Below are 23,425 nucleotides of genomic sequence, written 5' to 3' on the forward strand. Positions count from 1 at the left end.
ATAGAAAGCATTCTTTCTGGTTGTTTTACAGTTTGGAATGGCCCCCGCTCTGCCCAAGACCGCAAGACACTACAAAGGGTTTGCAAATGAAGTCCAGTCCATCAATTAAAGCAGCCTCTCATCCATTGACTTTGTCTACACTTCCTGCTGCTTTGGAAAAGCAGCCAGCATAATCAAGGACTCAATGCACCCCAGACATCTCTTCCACCTTCTTCCTTTGGGAAAAAGATACAGTTTCTTCCCTGCTGCCATCAAATTTTTGGATGGACCTACTTCGCATTAAGTTGATCTTTCTCTACCCTGGCTAGAGTTCTCTTCCTATTGGAGAACATTTTAGCGGTCACGAGCATTCAGCCTCTGAGCTTCAGGTAAGCGTTCTCCAAGACAGCCTTTACAACACATGACAACGCAGAATCGCCAAGCAAAAACTGATAGCCAAGTTCTGCACACACGAGGACGGCCTCAACAGGGATCTTGGGTTCATGTCACACTATCTGTAACCCCCTGGTGGTTGCAAAATCTCATGAACTGTCCTGGCTGGAGACAACACACATCTCTTTAACCTGTGCTTAACGCTCTCTCCACTCACATTGTCTGTACCTGTAAAGATTTGATTACCTGTAAAGACTCATATTCCAACCATTATCTTGTAAATGGAGTCTGTGTCTACGTATGCCCTGTTTGTGGACAGAACTCTTCACTCACCTGAAGAAGGAGGAACACTCCGAAAGCTTGTGCGACCAAATAAACCTGGTGCTGAGAGACTACTTACTCTACAGATGCTATCAGACTTGCAGAGATTTTCCAGCATTTTTGATTTTTGTTCCCTCACCACCACATTGGCCAGGTGAGAAAGTCAGAGAACCAAATTCATCTGAATCCAGGAATGCAGAGAAAATCTGAGGGAATGGTTGTGGAAGTTGTCTCAGAAACCTGAAGCATTGGACGCTAAAGTTCCTCATAAACAGAAAGCAGGATGCACAATGAAACATGTTCTTTCCGTTTCTGAGAGTCAGTTGCTGTATAAATGATGAGGTGATGTTTTCCACAATCAGTCTGTTACTGAGGCATTCCTGAAGCTTTCAGTTGCGAAATGTCCTGCATGGGAAGTGATTCTGGGATGTGGTGAGTCTGGGCACCAGCATCAGGACTGAAGCAATCAGGGTTCCGAAAATCCCGCAAAAGCCCCCAATTCTAACTCAAGGTGGGAACTGTGGGGGGAGGGAGTTTCCCTGGAGATGAAGGGAAACTCCCACACAGCGTCTTGTGTAAGGCCCAATTAAGGCCATGATTCTCCCAGGCCCCACTCGATGTCAGGGTGCTGACTCCAGCCTACGCATGAACATAGGAGCATTATTTGTTCTCCCCTTTCCTGCCTAGGCTAGTGACACTGAGGCAAACTTTACTGCTCTGACAGCTGAGAGCAGCATGGACCAAGAGTTAAACTAGAAAGTTCTCGGTAAAAAGAAATAAGAAGAAAGGGTTGCATTTATGTGGCATCTTTTGGGGCCACAGAACATCCCAACGCGCTTGACACCCAACTGAACACTTTTTGAGGCATAATCGCCCTTGGAAACACAGCACAAACAAGATCGTGCAAACAGCAATGAGATAAATCACCACAATTCTCTGTTTTAGTGATGTTGTTTGAAGGATAGATATTGGCCAGGATACTAAGGAAAACTCCCTTGCTGTTCTTCAAAACAGGCGTCTATTAGATTCGGAAAAGGTTCAGGTTTAAAGTTACAACAACAATATCACAGCACCCCCTTAATATGGCACTGGAATGTCAGCCTAGATTTTTTTTATATTCATTAGTGTCATGGGCGTCATTAGCTGGCCAGCATTTATTGCCCAACCCTAGTTGCCCTTGAGGGTGGCACAGTGGTTAGCACTGCTGCCTCACAGCGCCAGGGCCCTGGGTTCAATTCCCAGCTTGGGCCACTGTCTGTGAGGAGTCAGTACTTTCTCACCATGACTGCGTGAGTTTTCTCTGAGTGGACCAGCTTCCTCCCACAGTCCAAAAGGCCTGCTGGTTAGGTCCAATGGCCATGCTAATTTCTCCCTCATTGTACCTAAACAGGCACTAGAGTGTGGCAACTAGGGGATTTTCACAGTAACTTCATTGCAGTGTTAACATAAGCCTACTTGTGACACTAATAAATAAAACTTAACTTAGAGGGTGGCAGAGAGTAAACCACATTGCTTTGGCTCTAGTGTCACATGTAGGCCAGGCCATGTAAGAACAGCAGATTTCCTTCCCCAAAAGGACATTAATGAACCAGATGGTTTTTCCAACAATGGTTTCATGGTCATCAGTTAACTCTTAATTCCGGATTTTTTTGTATTGAATTAAAATTCCACTGTCTGCTGTGGCAGGATTTGAATCCAGGTCCCCAAGAGATTAGCTTAGCTTCTGGATTAATAGTCTATAGATAATACACTAGGCCATTGCCTCCCCATGTCTGAAATGGAACTTGAACCCAAGATTTAGGACCAAGCAGGAAGATTCCATCCACTGTTAAGCATGACTCAATATCACAACCTGCAATAATAATATCACAATCTCTTACCCAATAAAGTTCAAAGCCTGACCTAGATACTGCACTGATTAAAGAGATCACACGGAAATAATGACTGTTACATTTCCACTGGATTAATCAGAGTTGAAGTACTCACGCTATTACAATACAATTAGCACAGATGCTGATGTTTTTCCAATCTACACTTTGTCTGTTTAAGTATACCAATCATTAAAAATGTAAAGCACTCCACAGGGTAGTGCAGTGTGTTATACAATTACCTGCTTTCAATATCATTACTGGGCACAAATTTCTGACATAGAATGAACTTGATTTGATTTATTACAGTCACATATACTGGGATACAGTGAAAAGTATTGTTTCTTGCGTGCCATACAGACAAAGAGTACTGCTCAGAGAGTACATAGGGTCTTGAACAAAGCCCAGTCCATCGCACAAACCAGCCCCCCATCCATTGACTCTGCCCAAACTTCCCGCTGCCTCAGAAAAGCAGCCTGGACATTCTCTCTTCCACCTTCTTCCCTCAGGAAAGATATATAAAAATCTGAGGTCACATACCAATCGACTCAAGAACAGCTTCTTCTCTGCTGGTGTCAGACTTTTGAATGGACCTGCCTTATATTAAGTTGATCTTTTTCTACACCCTAGCTATGACTGTAATACTACATTCTGTATCCTTTCCTTTCCTTCACTATGAACAGTATGCTTTGTCTGTATAGTGCACAAGAAACAATACTTTTCATCGTACACTATTACGTGACAATAAAAAAATCAAATCAAACCAAATCATTAGCCTGAGCCTCTGACTTACTATCCAGTGACATTACGACTGAGTTACAGAGAGCAATTGTTTAAGTAGACTCTGTTTGTTGTTTGCTGAGTAAATAAACTCTTTGTTGTAAGCCAACTCATTAACTGACTCAGTGGACTGGATGTTGCCCCCAAAGCAGGAAACAGAGTTTGGGACTGTTTCCAGGAACCCGTCCACAAGGCAACCTGTTGGTGCTTCTGCATCCAGGTGGGCGAGAATGGACCCCGGGCCCACAGGCTTGCCACTAAGTGTCCACCTTCAGACACCTAAACTGGCCCCTACTGCTGTGGGAACCTAGAGACCAACTGGAAGATTCCAGTCAGCCTACCTAAATTGGCCTCTCAGAGAGACTGATTAGTTAGGGATCATTGTTTGAGAATAAGGGGTAAAACTTTTAGGACTGAGGTGAGAAGACATTTCTTCACCGCAGGGAGAACTTGATATGATTTATTATTGTCACGTGTATTGGTATACAGTGATACAATGTTTGAAAAGTATTGAGTGGTGAATGTGTGGAATTCACTATCACAAAAAATAGTTCAGGCCAAAACATTGTTTGATTTCAAGAAGAAATTAGATATAGGTCTTGAGGCTAAAAGGATCAAGGGTTACGGGGGGAAGTTGGAATCAGGATATTGAATTTGATGATCAGCATGATCAAAATGAATGGCAAAGCAGACTCGAAGGGCCAAATGGCCTATTCCTGCTTCTAGTTTCTATGTTTGTGTGTTTCTATGATACTTGAGGGCAGATATCCTGATCAATTCCCCAACTCGTCCCTCCAACAAATGACCAGTGGACCTGATGGAATCAGGGACCAGTATGTAGGGCGATAGATCCCAGCTCTGAATCCCCAGTGGCGGCATTTTGTTGATTATGCAATGGCCTAAAGGGCTTAACACATTCAGTGAGATTCCCTTTACAACAAGTCAACCTGTTCAAAAATGAATGGATTAAAAACTGCACAATCGGAGCAGAAAGGAATTTCAGACGATACCACGTGCATCCTAGAATACTTTGACCTTACTGCAGTGAGATTGTGGCATAATAGTATTGTCACTAGTCTAATAACCCAGAGACCCTGGGTAATGTCCTTAAGGTTCAAATCCCAGCACGGCAGATGGTGAAATTTGAATTCAGTAAAAATCTAAAATTCACAAGTCTAATGATGACCATGAAACCACTGCTGGTTGTCAGGAAAACCCATCTGGTTCACTAATGTCCCTTTAGGGAAGGAAATCTGCTGTCCTTACCTGGTCTGGCCTACATGTGACTCCAGAGCCACAGCAATGTGGTTGACTCTTAATTGCTCCACAGGGATAGGCAATAAATGCCAGTCCAGCTAGCGATGCCAACGTACCTTGTATGAAGCAAACAAAAAGTATTACAAATGAAGGAACCTTTTGTTTTGTATAACTGGATCCTCTTTAATCCTTTGGCCTGCGGGATGAAAGAAAAATCACATAACTGGTGATATTTGCCTCTCGTAACTATTTGTTCATTCACAGGGATGGGACCATCCCAAGTGAAGTTGGTATTGTTCACTCGTAGCGGCTCTGAAAAGCTGGTGATGGTCCTTTTTCCATGTTATATAATATACAAATGCTTGAAAGAAGCAGAGAAGATTCCACTTCCTAATGATTAAACATTTTATTGCGTCTTTCATGTTTTTAACAGCTAGTATGAGACCTGCACTAACCCAGATCTCATATAATTTAAAATCTGCAGATGCACCTTCCCAACATCAGAAAGCAAAGGTTTAATTGATTTTTTTTAAATTGTCTGTAAGTATTCAGAATATTTTTACCAAGGGATCTATAACATCAACATCAGTATGAACCTTTTTCAGAAGGAAGGGACCAAAATAACATCTGGTGGCATTTTTCTGGTTATTAATTTTGCAAATTATTCATACAAACCTGCCTCATTATTCCAGGGCTATCTCCCCGTAGTTCAAAGTCATCCTTTGTCAGTGCGATGCTAAGCTCTGTGTTGGCAGTGGTGAAAATGTGGAAACAGAGGCCAAAGTCAAAGAGACCACATTATAGACCCAGTTCTCTAACTTGTGTATCCTGTGAGCACAGCTTCCCACAGGCACAAGTGCACTTGTGATTAGCAACTCTCACTGGATTGCCCATTCATTTTTTTTATTCATTCGTGGGACATGGGCATCACTGGCTGACCAGCATTTATTGCCCATCCAGCGGCACAGTGGTTAGCACTACTGCCTCACAGAGCCAGGGGCCCAGGCTTGATTCCCGGCTTGGGTCTGTGTGGAGTTTGCACATTCTCCCTGTGTCTGCGTGGGTTTCCTCCGGGTGTTCCCTCCCACAGTCCAAATATGTGTGGATTAGGTGGATTTGCCATTCATTGTCAGAAGGACTACCTAGGGTGAATGCATGGGCTACAGGGATAGGGTCTGGGTGGGATTGTGGTCAGTGCAAACTCAATGGGCCAAATGGCCTCCTCCTGTACTGTAGGATTCTATGATCCCTAGTTATCCGAAGGCAGTTGAGAGTCAACCACATTGCTGTGGCTCTGGAGTCACATGTAGGCCAGACCAGGTATGGACAGCAAATTTCCTTCCTTAAAGGACATCAGTGAGCCAGATGGGTTTACTGATAATCGACAATGGTTTCAGGGTCATCGGTAGATTCTCAATTCCAGATATTTTTTATTGAATTCAAATTCCACCATCTGCAGTGGCGGGATTCGAACCTGGGTCCCTCAAACATTAGTTGAGTTTCTGGATTAATAGTCTAGCGATAATACTACTAGGCCATTGCCTTCCCATCAACAAATGCTGCAAACATGACCAAGAAAAAGAAAACCATACAGGTATAAAAAATTTTATATTTTTGATTTTTATTATCAAAAATATTGGCGGTCGGTGACTGGATGTCATGGGGTAAAATCCACAGGTACACCCAGAGTTGGGAATCCTATGTAAATGAATCATACAGTGAGGTCCTTCAGCCCCTCGAGTCTGCAGCAACATGAGAGAAACACCTGACCTCCCACCTAATCCCATTTACCAGCACTTGGCCCCATAGCCCTGAATGTTATGATGTGCCAAGTGCTCACCCAGGTTATTTTTAAAGGGTGTGAGGCAACCCTCCCAGACCCTCACCACTCTCTGGGTAAAACATTTTTCTTCACATCCCCATCAGACCTCCTGCCCCTCACCTTTAACCTATGACCCCTTATGACTGACCCTTTAAGGGAAACTCTCCCTGAATGAAAGGGCAGCAGAGGCAGAGGGTGGCATGGTAGCACAGTAGTTAATACTGCAGTGCAGGGACCCGGGTTCAATTCCAGCCATGGGTCACTGTCTGTGTGGAGTTTGCACGTTCTCCCTGTGTCTATCGTGTGTTTCCTCCGGGTGCTCCAGTTTCCTCCTGCAGTCCAAAGATGTACGGGTTAGGGTGATTGGCTGTGCTAAATTGCCCCTTAGTATCAGGGGTTAGTAGGGTAAATACGTAGGGTTAGGGAAATAGGGCCTAGGTGTGATTGTGGTTGGTGCAGATTCGATGGACCAAATGGCCTCCTCCTGCACTGTAGGGATTCTATGATTCTAAATTCCTAACTGGGTGAATCGGACAACTGGGTGAATCTGCTCAACAATCCTCCAGCCACCAAAATATGGCTTTAAATTAAGGGGGGTTAGTTATAGGACGGATGTCAGGGGTAGGTTCTTTACCCAGAGGGTGGTGAGGGACTGGAATGCCCTGCCTGCTGCAGTTGTAAATGCGCCTAGTTTGGGGGCGTTTAAGAGATCCGTGGATAGGTTTATGGACGAAAAGGGATTGGTTTAGGTTAGTGGGTCATTGTTTTGTAACTGGTCGGCGCAACATCGTGGGCCAAAGGGCCTGTTCTGCGCTGTAATGTTCTATGTTCTATGTTCTATTTTCTAAAATACAAGATGATTAACTATTGGCTTATCTCTCTGCCATCTGTGGGATCTTGCTGTGTGTGACTGTCATGTTTAGGAAGTTATGCAATCTCCAAGGTCTGAAGCTCTTTGAGGTGTTGCTGATGTCCACAATATGTTTTTTTTATATCAATGTACATCTTTCTCTTCTCTATTTATGTTTATTTATTAGCGTCACAAGTGGGTTTGCGTTAACACTGCAATGAAGTTACTGTCAAAATCCCCCAGTCACCACATTCCAGTGACTGTTCGGGTACACTGAGGGAGAATTTAGCATGGTCAATGCACCCAACCAGCACATCTTTTAGACTGAAGGAGGAAACCGGAGCATCCGGAGGAAACCCACGCAGACACAGGGTGAACGTGCAGTCTCCACACAGACAGTGGGCTAAGCCAGGAATCGTGAGGCAGCAATGCTAACTACTGTACCACCCATATCAACTGATGTTACACACAATCTGAAACATTAGGAATCCTCTGTAGTCAGCTGGTCTCAGCAGGCCAAGGGTTATATGCTAAGAGATACCATGGCAACAGAAACCATGTGGTTTATCATATGTAATTCTTACTCAACAAAGGGGGGTGGGAAATCTGTTACTCAGGAATCTGATTCGCAAACTGAAATTATCCTCAGAAACATTTTTCTGCTCTGCAATTCCTTCCAAAAAATCTTCAAAAAATTCTGTTTGCATTTCCACTCCTGAACCAACTGAACATTGTCACTGGAAGGTTAGAGGGTGAACGGGAGTTATAAATCACAATAAAAACACACACAGGGGATTCAGGGAATGTGCTTCATGCAGTCACATTGTGCCTGAAGACAGCTTTCACAGAAGTCTTGAAAAAAAGCAGCTGAGTAAAGCAGTTTTCCTCCCTCTCCTTCACTTCCAAAAGTTTTGACTAACTTGTCTTTCTGAAGGTCTTGGCTGTCCTCCATTATCACAATAACAGTGATCTGTAGCTATGCAGTGCCTGCAACATAAGGAACCATGCCAAGGTGCTTCACAGAAGTATTATCTCGCTCAAATAGCTGTAACAGGCAGCACAGTCTCACAGTGATTAGTGAATGTTGAAAGTAGTGGAGAGGATGCCAGTCAAACGGGGCTGCTTTGTCCTGGATGGTGCTGAGCTTCTTGAGTGTTGTTGGAGCTGCACCCATCCAAACAAGTGGAGAGTGTTCCATCACCTTCCTGACTGTAGACAGTGGATAGGCCTTGAGGGGGTCAAGTGTCAGAAATTTCTGACATTGCCCGTGTCTGGGATTCTCCGGTGCCGCTGCAATGAACGGAATTTTGGCGGAGCTGCAAATTCTCCATTCTTGCTGGCAATGGGGCGGGTACAAATGAGATCAGTAAATCCCACCCAGGAGGTAAGTTGGTCACTGCAAACTTCCCAGCCTCTTTCCTTTCTCAGCCACAGTATTTATGTGGCTGGACCAATTAATTTTCTGGTCAATGGGCGGCACATTGGCACAGTGGTTAGCACTGCTGCCTCAACTCCAGGGACCCGGGTTCGACTCTGGCCTCAGGTGGAGTTTGCATGTTCTCCCCATGTCTGTGTGGGTTTCGTCCATGTGCTCTAGTTTCCTCCCACAGTCAAAGATGAATGGGTTAGGCTGATTGGCCATGCTATGTTTACCCTTTGTGTCAAGGGGACTAGCAGGGTAAATATGTGGGGTTATGTGGATAGGGTTTAAGTGGGATTGGTGCAGGTTTGACGGGCTGAATAGCTTCTTTCTGCACTGTAGCGATTCTATGAATGGTAACACCATGGTCTGCCTCCTTCTCTCTTGCCAAGGGATAGTGAGGCCAATGATATCAATATCCCCAGTCTGCCTGGGTCTTGTTTTTTGTTAATTTGTGGGATTTAGACATCGCTGGCTGGCCAGCATCTATTGTCCACCCAAAGTTGCCCTTGGATGACACTTAAGGTTCAATCAAACTGCCTTGGCTCTGGAGTTAAGGCCAGAACAGATAAGAACGGCAGATTTCCTTCCCTCAAGGGTATTCGTGAACCAGATGAGTTTTTCCAACAATTGACAATGGTTTCATTGTCATCAGTAGATTCTTAATTCCAGATTTTTTAAAATGATTTTAAATTCCACCACTTGCTATGGTGGGATTTGAACCCGGGTCCCCGGAACATTAGCTGAGTTTCTGGATTAATGGTCTACCAATAACACCACCTCCCTGGTAGCACAGTCCTGAGATTGAGCCTGAGGACATTCCTGGCTTGTACTGTTTGGGCAATTAGGAAAAGCCAAGCTGTTGATTTTAAGCTTCCAGTTGTTCTTTTAAAACATCCAGCCTTTTGCCTACCCTAAATCTTCAAAATTCTTCCCACATCTGATTCGGTTTCCCTCTCATGCCAACATACTTATCAGAAGCAGCGCCAATCTCTGCAGAAGGGGATTTTTCCTCGGCTGTTTCTGGGAGATGAACGCAAGGCACAAGACATCAAACCTCTCTGACAGCAGAAGAAAGGATTACAGATTAAAAATGTCTTTCAAGAGTTGATGCTGAAAGGTTATCAGCTAAATTAAATTTTCCTTCACACTAATACCAAATCAGAAGAAATGAGTTGAAGCAATGACAGCACAGCTGTCACAGATAACCATATCAGTAATATACTTAAATAATAATATTCACCCTTCCATTGAGGAGGGCATTGAACACAAGAACCAAGATGCAGTGTCGTCAAAGTTTATTAGTCACAAATAAGGCTTACATTAACACTGCAATGAAGTTACTGTGAAATTGCCCTAGTCGCCACAATCATTGTCTCACGGTGCCTATTCAGGTCAGTACACCTAACCAGCATGTCTTTCAGACTGTGGGAGGAAGCGGGGAGAAAGTGCAAACTCCACACAGACAGTGACCCTAGCTGGGAATCGAACCTGGGTCCCTGGCACTGTGAAGTAGCAGTGCTAACCTCTGTGCCACCCCATTGTTTGGGCATCCTGGACCAAAGTATTTACCTCATGAGCAGAGCTGGACTCGGCTCTTGCTCAGCTCAGGATGTCTTCAGTTCCGCCCACCCCTCCTCCGGCCCTGACACCCCCCCCACCACCACCTCCATGGCTGCCAAGCAAAGGTAAGTTATCAAGCATCAAACATCTTATCCGTGAGCTAGGAAAAGCTGAGTTGCTCCCCAAACACTTCCTCTTTTGATGTTGCAAACGGTTTTCTCTGGATGTACCAGAGGGTCATTGCCAGTGGAGCCTGAAATTGGTTTCCCGGTGTGTGTGTGTGTGTGTGTGTGTGTGTGTGTGTGTGTGTGTGTGTGTGTGTGTGTGTGTGTGTGTGTGTGTGTGTGTGTGTGTCGGGGGGGGGGGGGGGGGGGGGGTAGTGTTGGGCAGACGAGATACCCGTGAAGGTGAGACAGGTGCTACAAACTGTCCCTGAGAATGCAGGCAAAGTCCAAAGGTCCAATTTCCATTAATCCTCAGGCTGGTTTCAAGAAGGGAATAGATATATTTCTGATATTAAAAAATGGGTTAAAGGGATATGGGGAACAGGCGGGGAGGTGGGTTTGAGACCAGGGAGAGATCAGCCATGCTCTGATTGAATGGCGCAGCAGGGGCAAAGGACTGAATTGCCCCCTTCTGCTCTTAATTCCTATATGACTATGTTCTCGCTTTGTCTCCGAGTCTCTCCCAGAATCCAACAGGTTTACATTAACAGTTCCCATTGTCAAAGTAAACACAGGGGTTATAAAGGAAAATGTTTGGGAGGTTTGAATGAGGAAAGTGTGCAGAGATGTAAGATTTTTAATATATATATTAGAATGGAAGCAGCTTGTAAAAAAACTGTAGAAACATTCTTTTTGTGCATTCCTGGAATGGCATGTTCCACAACCTATTACAAGAACAATGAAACAAAACTAAAATCATGATGGATTTTTGGGTGGATGTACTACTCTGTAATAAACTGAGTCATACAGACCAATAAAGTCCTAAATTTGATCCCCAGTTTGCAATTAGTTAGCTAACTTTAAGCAGGAGAATGACAAAAATTGCCCTCAGCAGCCCAGGCTCAGAAATGGCAAAAGCATTTGAGTTCCTGGTTAAACCTCACTGGACGATGCCTTTGATGATTGAAACTTCTCTTCAAATGTTGGCATAGTTCATTCAAGGTGATTGATCGCACACCATTATATCCAGATCCAATAAGTCTTTTGCTACAAAAGGACTGTGTATGTGGAGCTGGCATGGTGGCACAGCGGTTAGTACTGCTACCTCCCAGCAGCAGGGACCTGGATTCAGTTCTGGTCTTTGGTGACTATCTGTGTGGAGTTTGCACGTTCTCCCCGTGGGTTTTCTTTGGATGCTCCAGTTTCCTCCCACAGTCCAATGTGACGTCAATGTATCGTTAAGAAATTTTTTTTTAAATCATGTTCTCTGCAGCTCTGAGCCTCAGCTTATATCACTGTTGCTGAGTTGGCTGGTAAAGTCCTTTTATTGCTCCTTTAGTGGGTAACTGAAATTCATTTATTTTTACTTTGGGATCTTGAATTTTGACTCTGAATTTTGAGGAGAAAAAATGATTGGCAGGTCATGCATTCTGGACAGTTTTTTTTCCCTTCCTAGTGAATTTAAGGTTTCATTTTCTGTCTTGGTTGGCTGCAGTTTTCATTTTAGAAGGAACATCTCTCTTTCTCTCTCCTTGTTTGGTTTGGAACTTCTATTGGTTAGCTGAAAACAAGGCTTCTGGCCTTCAAGGAGTAGTAAGTCTACTATTGGTGGCTTGACCAGAGTCTCTCCCTGGTGTTCTGGGAAGCTGTTCTGACTATAAACTGTCCTGAGTGTATTCAGAGGGTTGCTAGAAGTTACAAGGCTGCGAGGTCAGGGTTTCAATTCTCCAGTTCCAGTATCACGTGAGCATTAGTTTTGCTGAATTAAACCTGTGGAAAAGGTTTTTTTGTCTATGGGAAGTTTTTGTTTGATTGGAACATTTTAGATATATTTGTTAAGGGTTATACATTACTGCGGTTCTTTTGTTTGTGATTGTAATTGATAAAAGTTATTGTTAATTCTCTTTCCACACACGTTAACTATATTCTTAAATAAACTTTGTTTGATAAAAGCTCCCTAGTGGGTCACTTGAATCATACCTGAGGTGAAACATAACATGCTTATCCTAGCCAAATTCAAAGTGCAAAATTTATGATCCAGGCGGGTTCCATAAAAAACTTTTGAGTTTCTGACCTGGATTGTAACACCAAAGATGTGCGTGCTAGGTGGTTTGGCCATGGTAAATTTCTCCTTAGTATCCTAAGATGTGTAGGTTAGCAGGGTAAATGGAGTTACGGGGATGGGGCAGTGGAAAGGGCCTGGGTGGAGAAACTCGTTCAAACCTTTTGGGCCAAGTGGCCTCTTTCTGCTCTGTAGGAATTTTATGATTATTTGATTTGATTTATTATTGTCGCATGTATTAGTATACAGTATTGTATACTAATCCATACAGTGTTGTTTCTTGCACACTATATAGACAAAGCATACCATTCATAGAGAAGGAAAGGAGAGGGTACAGAATGTAGTGTTACAGTCATAGCTAGGATGTAGAGAAAGATCAACTTCGTGCAAGTTAAGTTTATTTATTTATTAGTCACAAGTAAGGCTTATATTAACACTGCAATGAAGTTACTGTGAAATTCCTTTAGTTGCCACAGTCCGGCGCCAGCTCGGGTCAGTATTCCTAACCAGCACGTCTTTCAGAATGTGGGAGGAAACCGGAGCATCCAGAGGAAGCCCACACAGACACAGGGAGAACGTGCAAACTCCACACAGACAGGAATCGAACCCAGATCCCTGGTGCAATGAAGCAGCAATGCCAACCACTGTGCTACTGTGCCCCCCACAGTAGGCCCATGGTGTGTAGGTCCATTCAAAAGTCTGATGACAGCAGGGAAGAAGCTGTTCTTGAGTCGGTTGGTACGTGACCTCAGACTTTTGTATCTTTTTTCCAAGGGAAGAAGGTGGAAGAGAGAAAGTCCGGGGTAGATGAAGCCCTGTAATTGTGATTATTTGGGATATCGATGTAAAATTGTTGAATAAATCTTTTCACATTTAGCGTGGGAAATGTAAACTATTGTAAATATGTTCAGGCTTTTATAATTCACCAAAGCTGGGATAGTTTCTGTGTCTTAACCATTAAAACAATCCAAAGAATGAATTGCTTCCTTGAAACAGAGAAACAAGTGGATCCGAGGGGATTTAACCCAGGATCCAGAACATTAACCGGAATTAAAGGAGAGTTGGAAATCTCTGGTGTGCCTTCGAAGCAAAATGGTGGGAATTGTTTCCTGATGTCCATTGTGCATTAACAGGAAAGACAAACCAATGGAAAATTGAAACAGAAACTGAAAGCGCTGAAACTGAAACCTGCTCAGTAAATCCATTACTATCCACCATTTCCAACATGTCTCCTCTGTGACACCTCCTTACTTGAGGAAGGACATGCTGGCTTTGGAGGGGGCGCAGAGGAGATTCACTAGGTTGATTCTGGAGTTGAGAGGGTTGGCTTATGAGGAGAGCATGAGGCTATACTCTGAAGTTCAGAAGAATGAGGGGAGATCTTATAGAAACATAAGATTATGAAGGGAATAGATAAGATAGAAGCAGGGAAGTGGTTTCCACTGGCGGGTGAAACTAGAACGAGGGGGGCATGGCTTCAAAATAAGGGGGAGCAGATTCAAGACTAAGGAGGAACTTCTTCACCCAAAGGGTTGTGAATCTGTGGAATTCCCTGCCCAGTGAAGCAGTTGAGGCTATCTCATTGAATGTTTCTAAGGCAAGGATAGATACATTTTTGAACAGTAAAGGAATTAAGGGTTATGGTGAGCGGGCGGGTAAGTGAAGCTAAGTCCACAAAAAGATCAGCCATGATCTTATTGAATGGCGGAGCAGGCTCAGGGGCCAGATGGCCTACTCCTGCCCCTAGTTCTTATGTTCTTATGATATCTGATGAAGAATCTGTGGCCTTAACCTAAACACATTTTTTCCCTTCACTGATGCTGAAGGACAAATGCACATCCAACATTTTCTTGTATTAATGGAAAAATTTGCATGATCCACAAAAGCGATATACGTGATAGATTTAGACATGCAACCAGTCCTATCCATTCCCTTAACCCTACGTCACTGAACTACCTTAGTTTAACACGACTGCAGGGACTCCTTACCAAAAGCAGATGGACTCATCATACATCAGAACAGGAGTAGGGCCATTCAGCCCCTTGAGTCCTGCTTTGCCATTCAGTTAGATAAATTGTCTTGGCTCATAGCAAGTTCCATTTGCCAATCACCCCAGTGCTTGCTGACCTACACCGGCCACTGGTCAAACATCATCTTGGGCGGGATTTTTCTCCCCCTCCTCGGTATGTTTCTTGGTAACCGGTGATGGTGCATCACCTGCTGGCAGCGGGACCTTATGGAGCTACCGTTATCAATGGGGTTTCCCATTGGAAGCACCCCTTGCTGCTGGGAAATCTATGGTGGAATTGAGCTGTTGGGGGGACCATAAGACCTGCTGGCGTGGATAGCAGCGAGACATTTTTCAAATTGTGGGGGAAAATGTGCAGACTCCGCACAGACATTGACCCAAGCCTGGAATCGAACCTGGGTCCCTGGCGCTGTGAGGCTGCAGCGCTAACCACTGTGCCACCGTGCTTGCTGCCCCTAAAGGCCGCTCCATCAGAGGAAGCGGATTCCCCGATCAGGATTCCTCAATGTCGGAAGTCCCATCACCACTGCCAGCAAGAAAGAAGAATTTGGCACGCGGCAAAATCTCTATTCACCGCAGCGGGACTGGAGAATGGTGCACCGCTCGCTGGCAGCGGGACTGGAGAATGGTGCGGTTCCTCACTTCTCCTTATTTGCGGAATATTCGGACTCGCAGCAAGTGGCTGCTTTGAATCTTGGATCTTTGACCATCTCGTTGCTTTGCCACCGAGCTGCTCCGCATTCGGGACAAAATCAACCTGAAAACAAACCGCACCCTCCAAGCGTGGAGAGGGCTTTATCTAGGGCGAGACTTACGAGGAATTACATGACAGCAAGATAATAACAACGTAAATCAGCTCACCGTAAAACTCTAAAAGCTCAAACAATTCCCATCCATCCTGATGTCGTGTCAGCCTTGCCTCAGTGATAGTATCCTTGCTGCTTCATCAGAGGTTGTTGGGTTCGAGCTCCACTTGAGCACATAACCTAACCTGACACTTTAATGCTGCACTGTTAGAACTACTGTCCTTCAGATGGAACACCAAACAGAGTTCCTGTCTTTGCAGCACTATTTGAAGGTGAGATGCCTGAACGAGATGCCCAGGACCATAAGACACAGGAGTAGAATTAGGCCACTCGGCCCATCGAGTCTGCTTCGCCATTCAATCATGGCTGATTTTTTTCTCATTCCCCATTCTCTTCTTATCTTTTCCCCATAACCCATGATCCCCTTATTAATCAAGAACCTATCAATCTCGGTCTTAAAGACACTCAATGACCCAGCCTCCACAGCCTCCTGCGGTAAAGAGTTCCACAGGTTCACCACTCTCTGGCTGAAAAAATTCCTCTTCATCCCTGTTTTGAAGAATTGTCTCTTTAGCCTGAGGTTGTGCCCTCTGGTTCTAGTTTCTCCTACTAGTGGAAACATCCTCTCTATGTCCACTCTATCCAGGCCTCGCAGTACCCTGTAAATTTCAATAAGACCCCTCCTCATCCTTCTAAACTCCAACAAGTTCTTCATTCCAGGGATCATTCTTGTGAACCTCCTCTGGACCCTTTCCAAGGCCAGCACATCCTTCCTTAGATACGGACACAACCAGGCTTCAACTTCAAGAAGAAATTAGGCATAACTCTTGGGGCTAAAGGTATTAAGGGGTATGGGGGAAAAGGGGGAGAATCAGGGTATTGAATCTGATGAGCTGCCATGATAAATAGCAGAGCAGGCTCGAAAGGCCAAAAGGCCTACCCCTGCTTCTATTTTCTGGTATGTTTCTATGTAAATAAATTGCTCCCATTGCTGGTTGTGAGGCTGCTTGAAAACTGGTTGCTATTTTTCCTGCATTACGTTACATTTGGGGCAACACGGTGGCCAGCACTGCCGTCTCATAGTGCCAGGGACCCGGGTTCAATTCCAGCATAGGGTGATTGTCTGTGTGGAGTTTGCACGTTGACTGCGTGGGTTTCCTCCAGCTGCCCTGGTTTCATCCCTTAACCCAAAGGTTGTGCAGGTTAGGTGGATTGTCCATGCTAAATTGCCCTCTGAGTGTCCTAAGGTGTGTAGGCTAAGAAGATTAGAGGGAAAAACATGTGGGGTAGCAGGGATAGGGCCTGGGTGGGATGTTCTATCAGAGGGTTGGTTCAGATTCAATGGGCTGAATGCCCTCCTTCTACACTGTAGGGATTCTATGAATGTCAGGAACAGGTCAAAACCTGGGATAAGACTGCAGACAGTTCGGGGTGGGGAGGTGGGGGTGGTAAGAACGTTGCCAATCGATCTGGTTTTCACTGGGTGCATGAATTTAAAATCACTCCCTACCTACTCACCCCAGCCAACCAGGAATTATCACAGCAGAGTGGAACCCTGACCTGACAATCAACCGTGTCTGACTTTCCATCAGTTATCTGTGGGGAGTTATCGGCTCGGCTGCTAACAGTGCACAGAGCTAGGCTGGAAAGCAGAAATATCCTTTGGCTCTCAGTTTGTCAATTTATTCACTTTGTAGGGACTTTATGGTGGAAAATCAATACCAACACAAAGAAATGAAGCGATTATCTTTTGTGTATTATAGTTTGAGGAACACATATATATTAATTTATGTTGCAGACTGAACAGTGTGGTGTGAATTTGGGGCGTGTCACACAGCGGTATATGCCATTTCCCAAGTTGATTCTACACACCCCATGGAAGAGATGTGCCCTCCTTACATAAATTAACTAATCTTTCTCCACTGAAGGACTGCAATTCAAAAGTAATGCCTGCAAAAAGGGTGGCATGGTAGCACAGTGGTTAGCACTGCTGCCTCACAGTGCTGGGGACGCAGGTTCGATTCCTGGCTTGGGTCTCTGTCTGTGTAGAATTTACACATTCTCCCCATGTTTGGGTGGGTTTCCTCTGGGTGCTCCTGTTTCCTCCCGCAGTCCAAAGTTGTGCAGGTTAGATGTATTGACCATGCCAAATTGCCCCTTAGTGTCCCAAGGTGTGTAGGTTAAGTAGATCAGCGGGGTAAATTCACGGGGTTATGGGAATCGGGCTTGGAGAGGGTAGGCCTGAGTGAGATGCTCAGTCGGAGAGTCAGTGCTGACTCGATGGGCCAAATGGCCTCCTTCTGCACTATTGGGATTCTAGGAATGAACGCAAGTTAACTTCAATCTTCCAATCTTGTGCATTTCTGTCCATCTGGAATGGTGTAAATCAAAACACTCGCAATAATGTCAAACTGCAGCTTCGATGGTGATTGAGTCAGTTACATTATCACCAATTAAGGCAGCTGTGTTGTTCTACATCAACGGTATTTGACAATAATCTATCCGAGATTTAACTGCTACAGCTTGACACATGAAAACACAACAAAGATCATCCTGGTTGTAATTCTTATAGTAATTTTCAAGAGGGAACTGGATAAATAACTGAAGGAAAAGCATGTTTAGGGATAAGTGGACTGGGACCAACTGGAGTGCTGTAAGTTTAAATTTGGGTTTGTTTATTAGTGTCACAAGTAGCCTTACATTAACACTGCAATGAAATTACTGCAAAAATCCCCTAATCACCACACGCCGGCACCTGTTTGGGTACACCGAGAGAGAACTTAGCATGGCCAAATCACCTAACCAGCACGTCTTTCAGACTATGAAAGAGTTGGAGCAGACCTGATGGGCCAAATGGCCTCGTACTGTACTGTACAGGATAGAATGAAATGAAATTCAAGTTCACTTCTAATCATACTTCCTATCTAGGTTGTCGTTACATTTTACAACCGGAGTGAGATTGAATGGTGCAGAATGAAAGTTGCAGCTGAGAAAACTCAAATCTTATTTCCAGACTGCAAAATACCATCTAGTCACCAGGAGAAAGCCATGGTCCACCTTTAGTTTTTAATATTAGTTCATGGGCATTGCTGGTTGGGCCAGCATTTATTGCCCATCCCTGAGGAGATTTGAGAGTCAAACACATCGCTGTGGATCTGGAGTCACATGTAGGCCAGACTAGGTAAGGGTGGCAGATTTCCTTCCCCTAAAGGGACATTAGTGAACCAGATGGGTTTTTATGACAATTGGCAAAGGTTTCATGCTCATCATTAGACTTTTTGTAATTCCATATTTTTATTGAATTCAAATTTCACCATCCGCCATGGTGGGATTCAAACCCAGGTCCCCAGAACATTACCCTGATTCTCTGAATTGCTAGTCCAGCGACAATACCACTACACCACTGCCTCCCCACAGGCGGACAGCTCTAATTCCTGAACAGAATTTCTTTTTTGAGATACTCTTAGAATTTCTGATAAGGCCCACTCAAATTTAGGAATCCTAGGAGGAGGCTGGGGCCATTTTTCAAACAAGACTCTAGACTGGAGTCACTCCCCATGCAGTGTCAAGGGATCCCTGAGAGAACTCTCGTACCTGCTGTACCTCAGATTTACATCAATAATTGTTGGTGTGAGATATTGACAGTATAACTGGCTTCTAAAAATCGCCTTGGCTGTTTCCACACGAAGTAGGATAGTCACACATCAAATTAAAATATATTGTAAGAACTTGCATGTATATGGAGTCCTTTCTGATTACTGTTTGAAACCATGATTCAATGTTGTAATCATTGAATCCTTACAGTGCAGAAGAGGCCATTCAGCCCATTGAGTCTGCACCAACTCTCTGACAGAGTATTTTACCCTCCCTCAACTGTATCCCCATAATCCCACACATTTCCCAATGGCCAATCTCTCTAAACTACACATCTTGGGACATCAAGCGGCAATTTAGCCTGGCCAATCCGCCTAACCTGCACATCTTTGGACTGTGGGAGGAAACCAGAAAACCTGGGCATCGTGGTGGCACAGTGGTTAGCACTGCTGCCTCACAATGCCAGGTTCCAGGTTCAACTTTGGCCTTGGGTCACTGTCTGTGTGAAGTTTGCACTTTCTCCCCTTGTTTGCATGGGTTTTCTCCGGGTGCTCCAGTTTCCTCCCCCAGGTTGATTGGCAATGCTAAATTGACCCTAATGTCAGGGGAATTAGCAGGGTGCATGGGATTACAGGAATAGGGTCTGGGTGGGATTGTGGTCAGTACAGACTCAAGGGGCCAAATGGCCTCCTTCTGTACCGTAGGGATTCTATAAACCTGGAGGAAACCCATGCAGACACAGGGAGAACGTGCAAACCCCATGCAGTTAGTTACCTGAGGCTGGAATTAAGGGGATGAGCAGATTAAATATATGGGGTTACAGGAATAGGGCCTGGGTGGGATTGTGGTTGGTGCAGACTCAATGGGCCGAATGGCCTCCTTCTGCACTGTAGGGATTCTATGATTACCAAGACAAGCTTCCAAATTCCAGATTTCTTCATTGAATTTAAATTCCACCAGCTGCTGTGGTGGGATTTGATCCCTGTCCCCAAATTATTAGGCTGGACCTCAGGATTACCAGTCCAGTAACATTACCTCAATGCCGCTGTTTTATTCACATCTCCTCTTTGCTTGCGTGTTTGCCCCAATGTCTTTTCCCTTCCCACCATCATCACTCCCACTCTGGACACAATCTCTGTCTCTTCTCTATTGTTCGTTCCCAACCATCCCTCCACCCCCCCACCATCCGCCGCTTAAAAAGGAAACCATTCATTTCTGACAATCTTCCTGTCCCAGTGAAAATTCATCAGTCTGGAACGTTGACCCGTGTCGAGAATTAACCAGATGATGTATGATGAGTACTCAAAAACTACGCTTTTCTTTCTTATATACAAGGAGGACAAACACAGCGGGTCTCACAATGCTTCTCTCACCAGATTCCGTAAAACACTTTGAATTATAGCATTTTGCAGCCAACACACACACAAGTTAAAATACCAATAGCATTACAGTTTGATGTGCACTTTCAGCCAATACACTTCAGCATCTTTTCAATCCTTAGTTTGCATATTTATCGCTATACACCCAGATATACAGAATCCTTGATAGTTTAGCGCACAATGTTCAGTGAACATCTTTATCCTCCCTCACCACAAACTGTGCCCAGAAGTGGGTCTCAACACTTACTTGTTCTTGATCAACCAGACCCAAGCTTTCCACTTGCTAACGGCTGACTCCAACTCCCGGAACCAGCTGAGCACTTTCTCAGCATTTTCAGCTTTCATCGAAGAAAAGGTTTTAGACGTTACTCCTGCTAACCATTCCTCATTACAACAATGACAGCAGATACATGCACCTCGTTGGCTGGAAAGTGCTGTGGGCTGTCCTGATAGGGGCGATATATAGGCAAGTTCATTCTTTCCAACCACTTCACACGGTGGCGTAGTGGTTAGTGCTGCTGCCCCACAGCGCCAGGGATCTGGGTTCAATTCCAGCCTCGGGTGGCTGTGTGGAGTTTGCATCTTCTCCCCGTGTCTGCATGGATTTCATTCAAGTGGTCTGGTTTCCTCCCACTATCCAAAGTTAGGAGGATTGGCCATGCTAAGTTGCCCTTTAGTGTCCCAAGGTGTGCAGGTTAGGTGGATTGGTTATGCTAAATTGCCTCTTAATGTCCCAAGATGTGCAGATTAGGGGGATCAGCTCTGCTAAATTATCCTTTGTAAGCAATCTGACAACACCAGGTTGCCAGACTTCTTACTGTGTTTACCCCAGTCCAACACCAACATCTCCACATCATGAAAATTATCCTTCAGCATCCCATGATGTGTAGGTTCGGAGGATAAGCAGGGTAAATGTGTAGGGGTGCAGTGATAAGGCAAAGATGTTCATTCAATATGTTTGTGCAGACCCGATGGGCCAAATGGCCTCCTTCTGCACTGTAGGGATTCTATGATTCAGCAGTTGGTGTCACCACACACACACACACACCAAGCTTGGTATCGGACACTTTATCATTTTGCCACTGTTGTCAGCTTGCAGGCACAGCTCCCCACCTTGTCAATGGGAGTTTACCAACAGTAAATCCACTGTTCCAAACACATTCAATGGAAATAGAAGCTGACTTTTCCCTGATTAACAGAGGCTAACCCTACTTCCAGTCAACAACTTGGAGGGAAGAAAATGTGGAACTTTCATAGGAATTCCATTCCAATACATTAACTCATTTATTATTTACATTGTACAGTATGATTGCAGTCCATTAGATATTTCATATTTAATGCAGGTAGCTTTCTGATATTCCATTAGAGAGAAGTGCTTTGCGCATTGCTCTGCTACTGGAGCCAACCAGAGAGTGCTCTGTGCCTAATCAGCACTTCCAGGCAAAGGAATACAAGTATCACACGGGGGGGGTGTGTGTATGATGGTGTGTGTGTGTGTGTGAGGGTGTGTGTGTGTGTGTGTGAGGGTGTGTGTGGTGTGTATGTATGTGTGTGTGAGGGTGTGTGTGAGGGAGGATGTGTGTGTGTGTGTGTGTGTAAGGGTGTGTGCATGAGGGTGTGTGTATGTATGTGTGTATAAGTGTGTGTATGTGTGAAGGTGTGGGCGGGTGTGTGTGCGTGTACGTACGTATGTGTGTATGATTGTGTGAGGGACGGTGTATGTGTGTGTGTATGAAGGTGTGTGTGGTGTGTGCTGATGTGTGTATATGTATTACATGTGTGAGGGTGTGTGTGAGGTGTGTGTGTCTGTGTGATAGAGGGTGTGTGTGAGTGTAGGGGTGTGTGTATGAAAGTGTGCGTGTGTGTATGAGGGTGTGTGTGTGACTGTGTGCAGGTGTATGAGTGTGTGTGTCTGTGTGAAGTAGGGGCGTGTGTGTGAGGGTGTGTGTGCCTGTGTGTGTGAGGGTATGTGTGAGGGTGTGTGTGCCTGTGTGTGAGTGTACGAGAAGAGGAGGAACGGATGGCAAATGCAAATGAGTGATGTTCAGTGTAGTCAAATATCCTGGGTGGAGGAGGGGAAGGGGGCTGCCTGCATCTGAAGCCCAGAAGGAGTCAGTGTGTTTAGGGGAACAGGGAAGTAAATCAAGGGGCAGGGGGGGTTGTGGCAGTGATGGGGGGCAGGGGCTCAGGTGAAATACTGCAGTTCCTCTGCACCCCCCCAACCCCACCCACTTCCATCCCCAGTGGGTTTCAGCTCATCAGGAAACCGGTGTATCTGCAACACTTTCACCACCAACACACTGCTCTGTCCCAGACAGGCTGATTTCACACAAGGTGCCCCTGACTGCAGGCAATCAGGAGCCCGCTACACAATTTCCAGAACAGATTCTGCCAGTGCAAAACAAGAAGATTTTAAATAAGAACAGAAATAATTCTGGAACGACACTGCATGCGCTCCAACACTTCACAATTAAAAGAAAGACACACTAACCTTTCGGGTAGAAAGCCTTTTGTCAAGAACGCTTCCGAACCACTTAGCAACCTCTATATTTTTTTTCAGATGATGAACATTTCTGGGATTGTTAATTCTTGTCCTAAATGGCTAAAATGCTCAGTTTTCTTCATTTTTTACCTGGTCCAACCCCTCCCGTAAGGTACAGCTATCAATCCGTCTACAGATTTTGGTTTGGGGAATGGGGGAAGCGAGGAAAAAGGGGAATAAATAGAAAAAACCTTTGCTTCGGAAACATAAACACGATCCCACGCGTGAAATGTACTGGGTGACGTACAGACGCATAATTCCACCTTGCTGGTAGTAAACAGGAGCTGCCAGTAAATGGTTCACAATGTCTGACCCAGAAAAAGGGAAGCAATGAAAGGCACAGGAGATGGAGGGAGTCACAAAGCAGAAGGGGGACCTGGGCCATTATTGCTGCTATTTCAAGAGAAGGCGGAGGAGCCTGTCTTCAAATTAAAATTGGACAAGCCACAGCAGCAGCGGATCAACACCTCAGCCACCGCACACATCAGGGGAAAGACCCATCTTAGCAGATAACAGACACTCCATCCGGAGCTGGCTTACCTCATTTCCAAAAAGAGAAGAATGCAGAAATGAAAGCAGCCAAAGCAAACCCATGA

General features: G+C 44.9%; 1 protein-coding gene across 1 annotated transcript in view; it reads right to left on the reverse strand.

Annotated features, from left to right (window-relative positions):
- apc2 (APC regulator of WNT signaling pathway 2) overlaps nt 1-23,425 on the reverse strand; it is a 183,502-nt gene extending 160,077 nt beyond the window's left edge. The window contains exon 1 of the mRNA XM_080213150.1: nt 23,370-23,425. Within this exon, the coding sequence (XP_080069276.1) occupies nt 23,370-23,423 (54 nt within the window). The 5' untranslated portion in view covers nt 23,424-23,425. The remainder of the gene's footprint in view (nt 1-23,369) is intronic.

This window comes from Carcharhinus amblyrhynchos, chromosome 26, assembly GCF_965287045.1.
Source record: "Carcharhinus amblyrhynchos chromosome 26, sCarAmb.v2.hapA, whole genome shotgun sequence".
Classification (NCBI taxonomy): domain Eukaryota; kingdom Metazoa; phylum Chordata; class Chondrichthyes; order Carcharhiniformes; family Carcharhinidae; genus Carcharhinus; species Carcharhinus amblyrhynchos.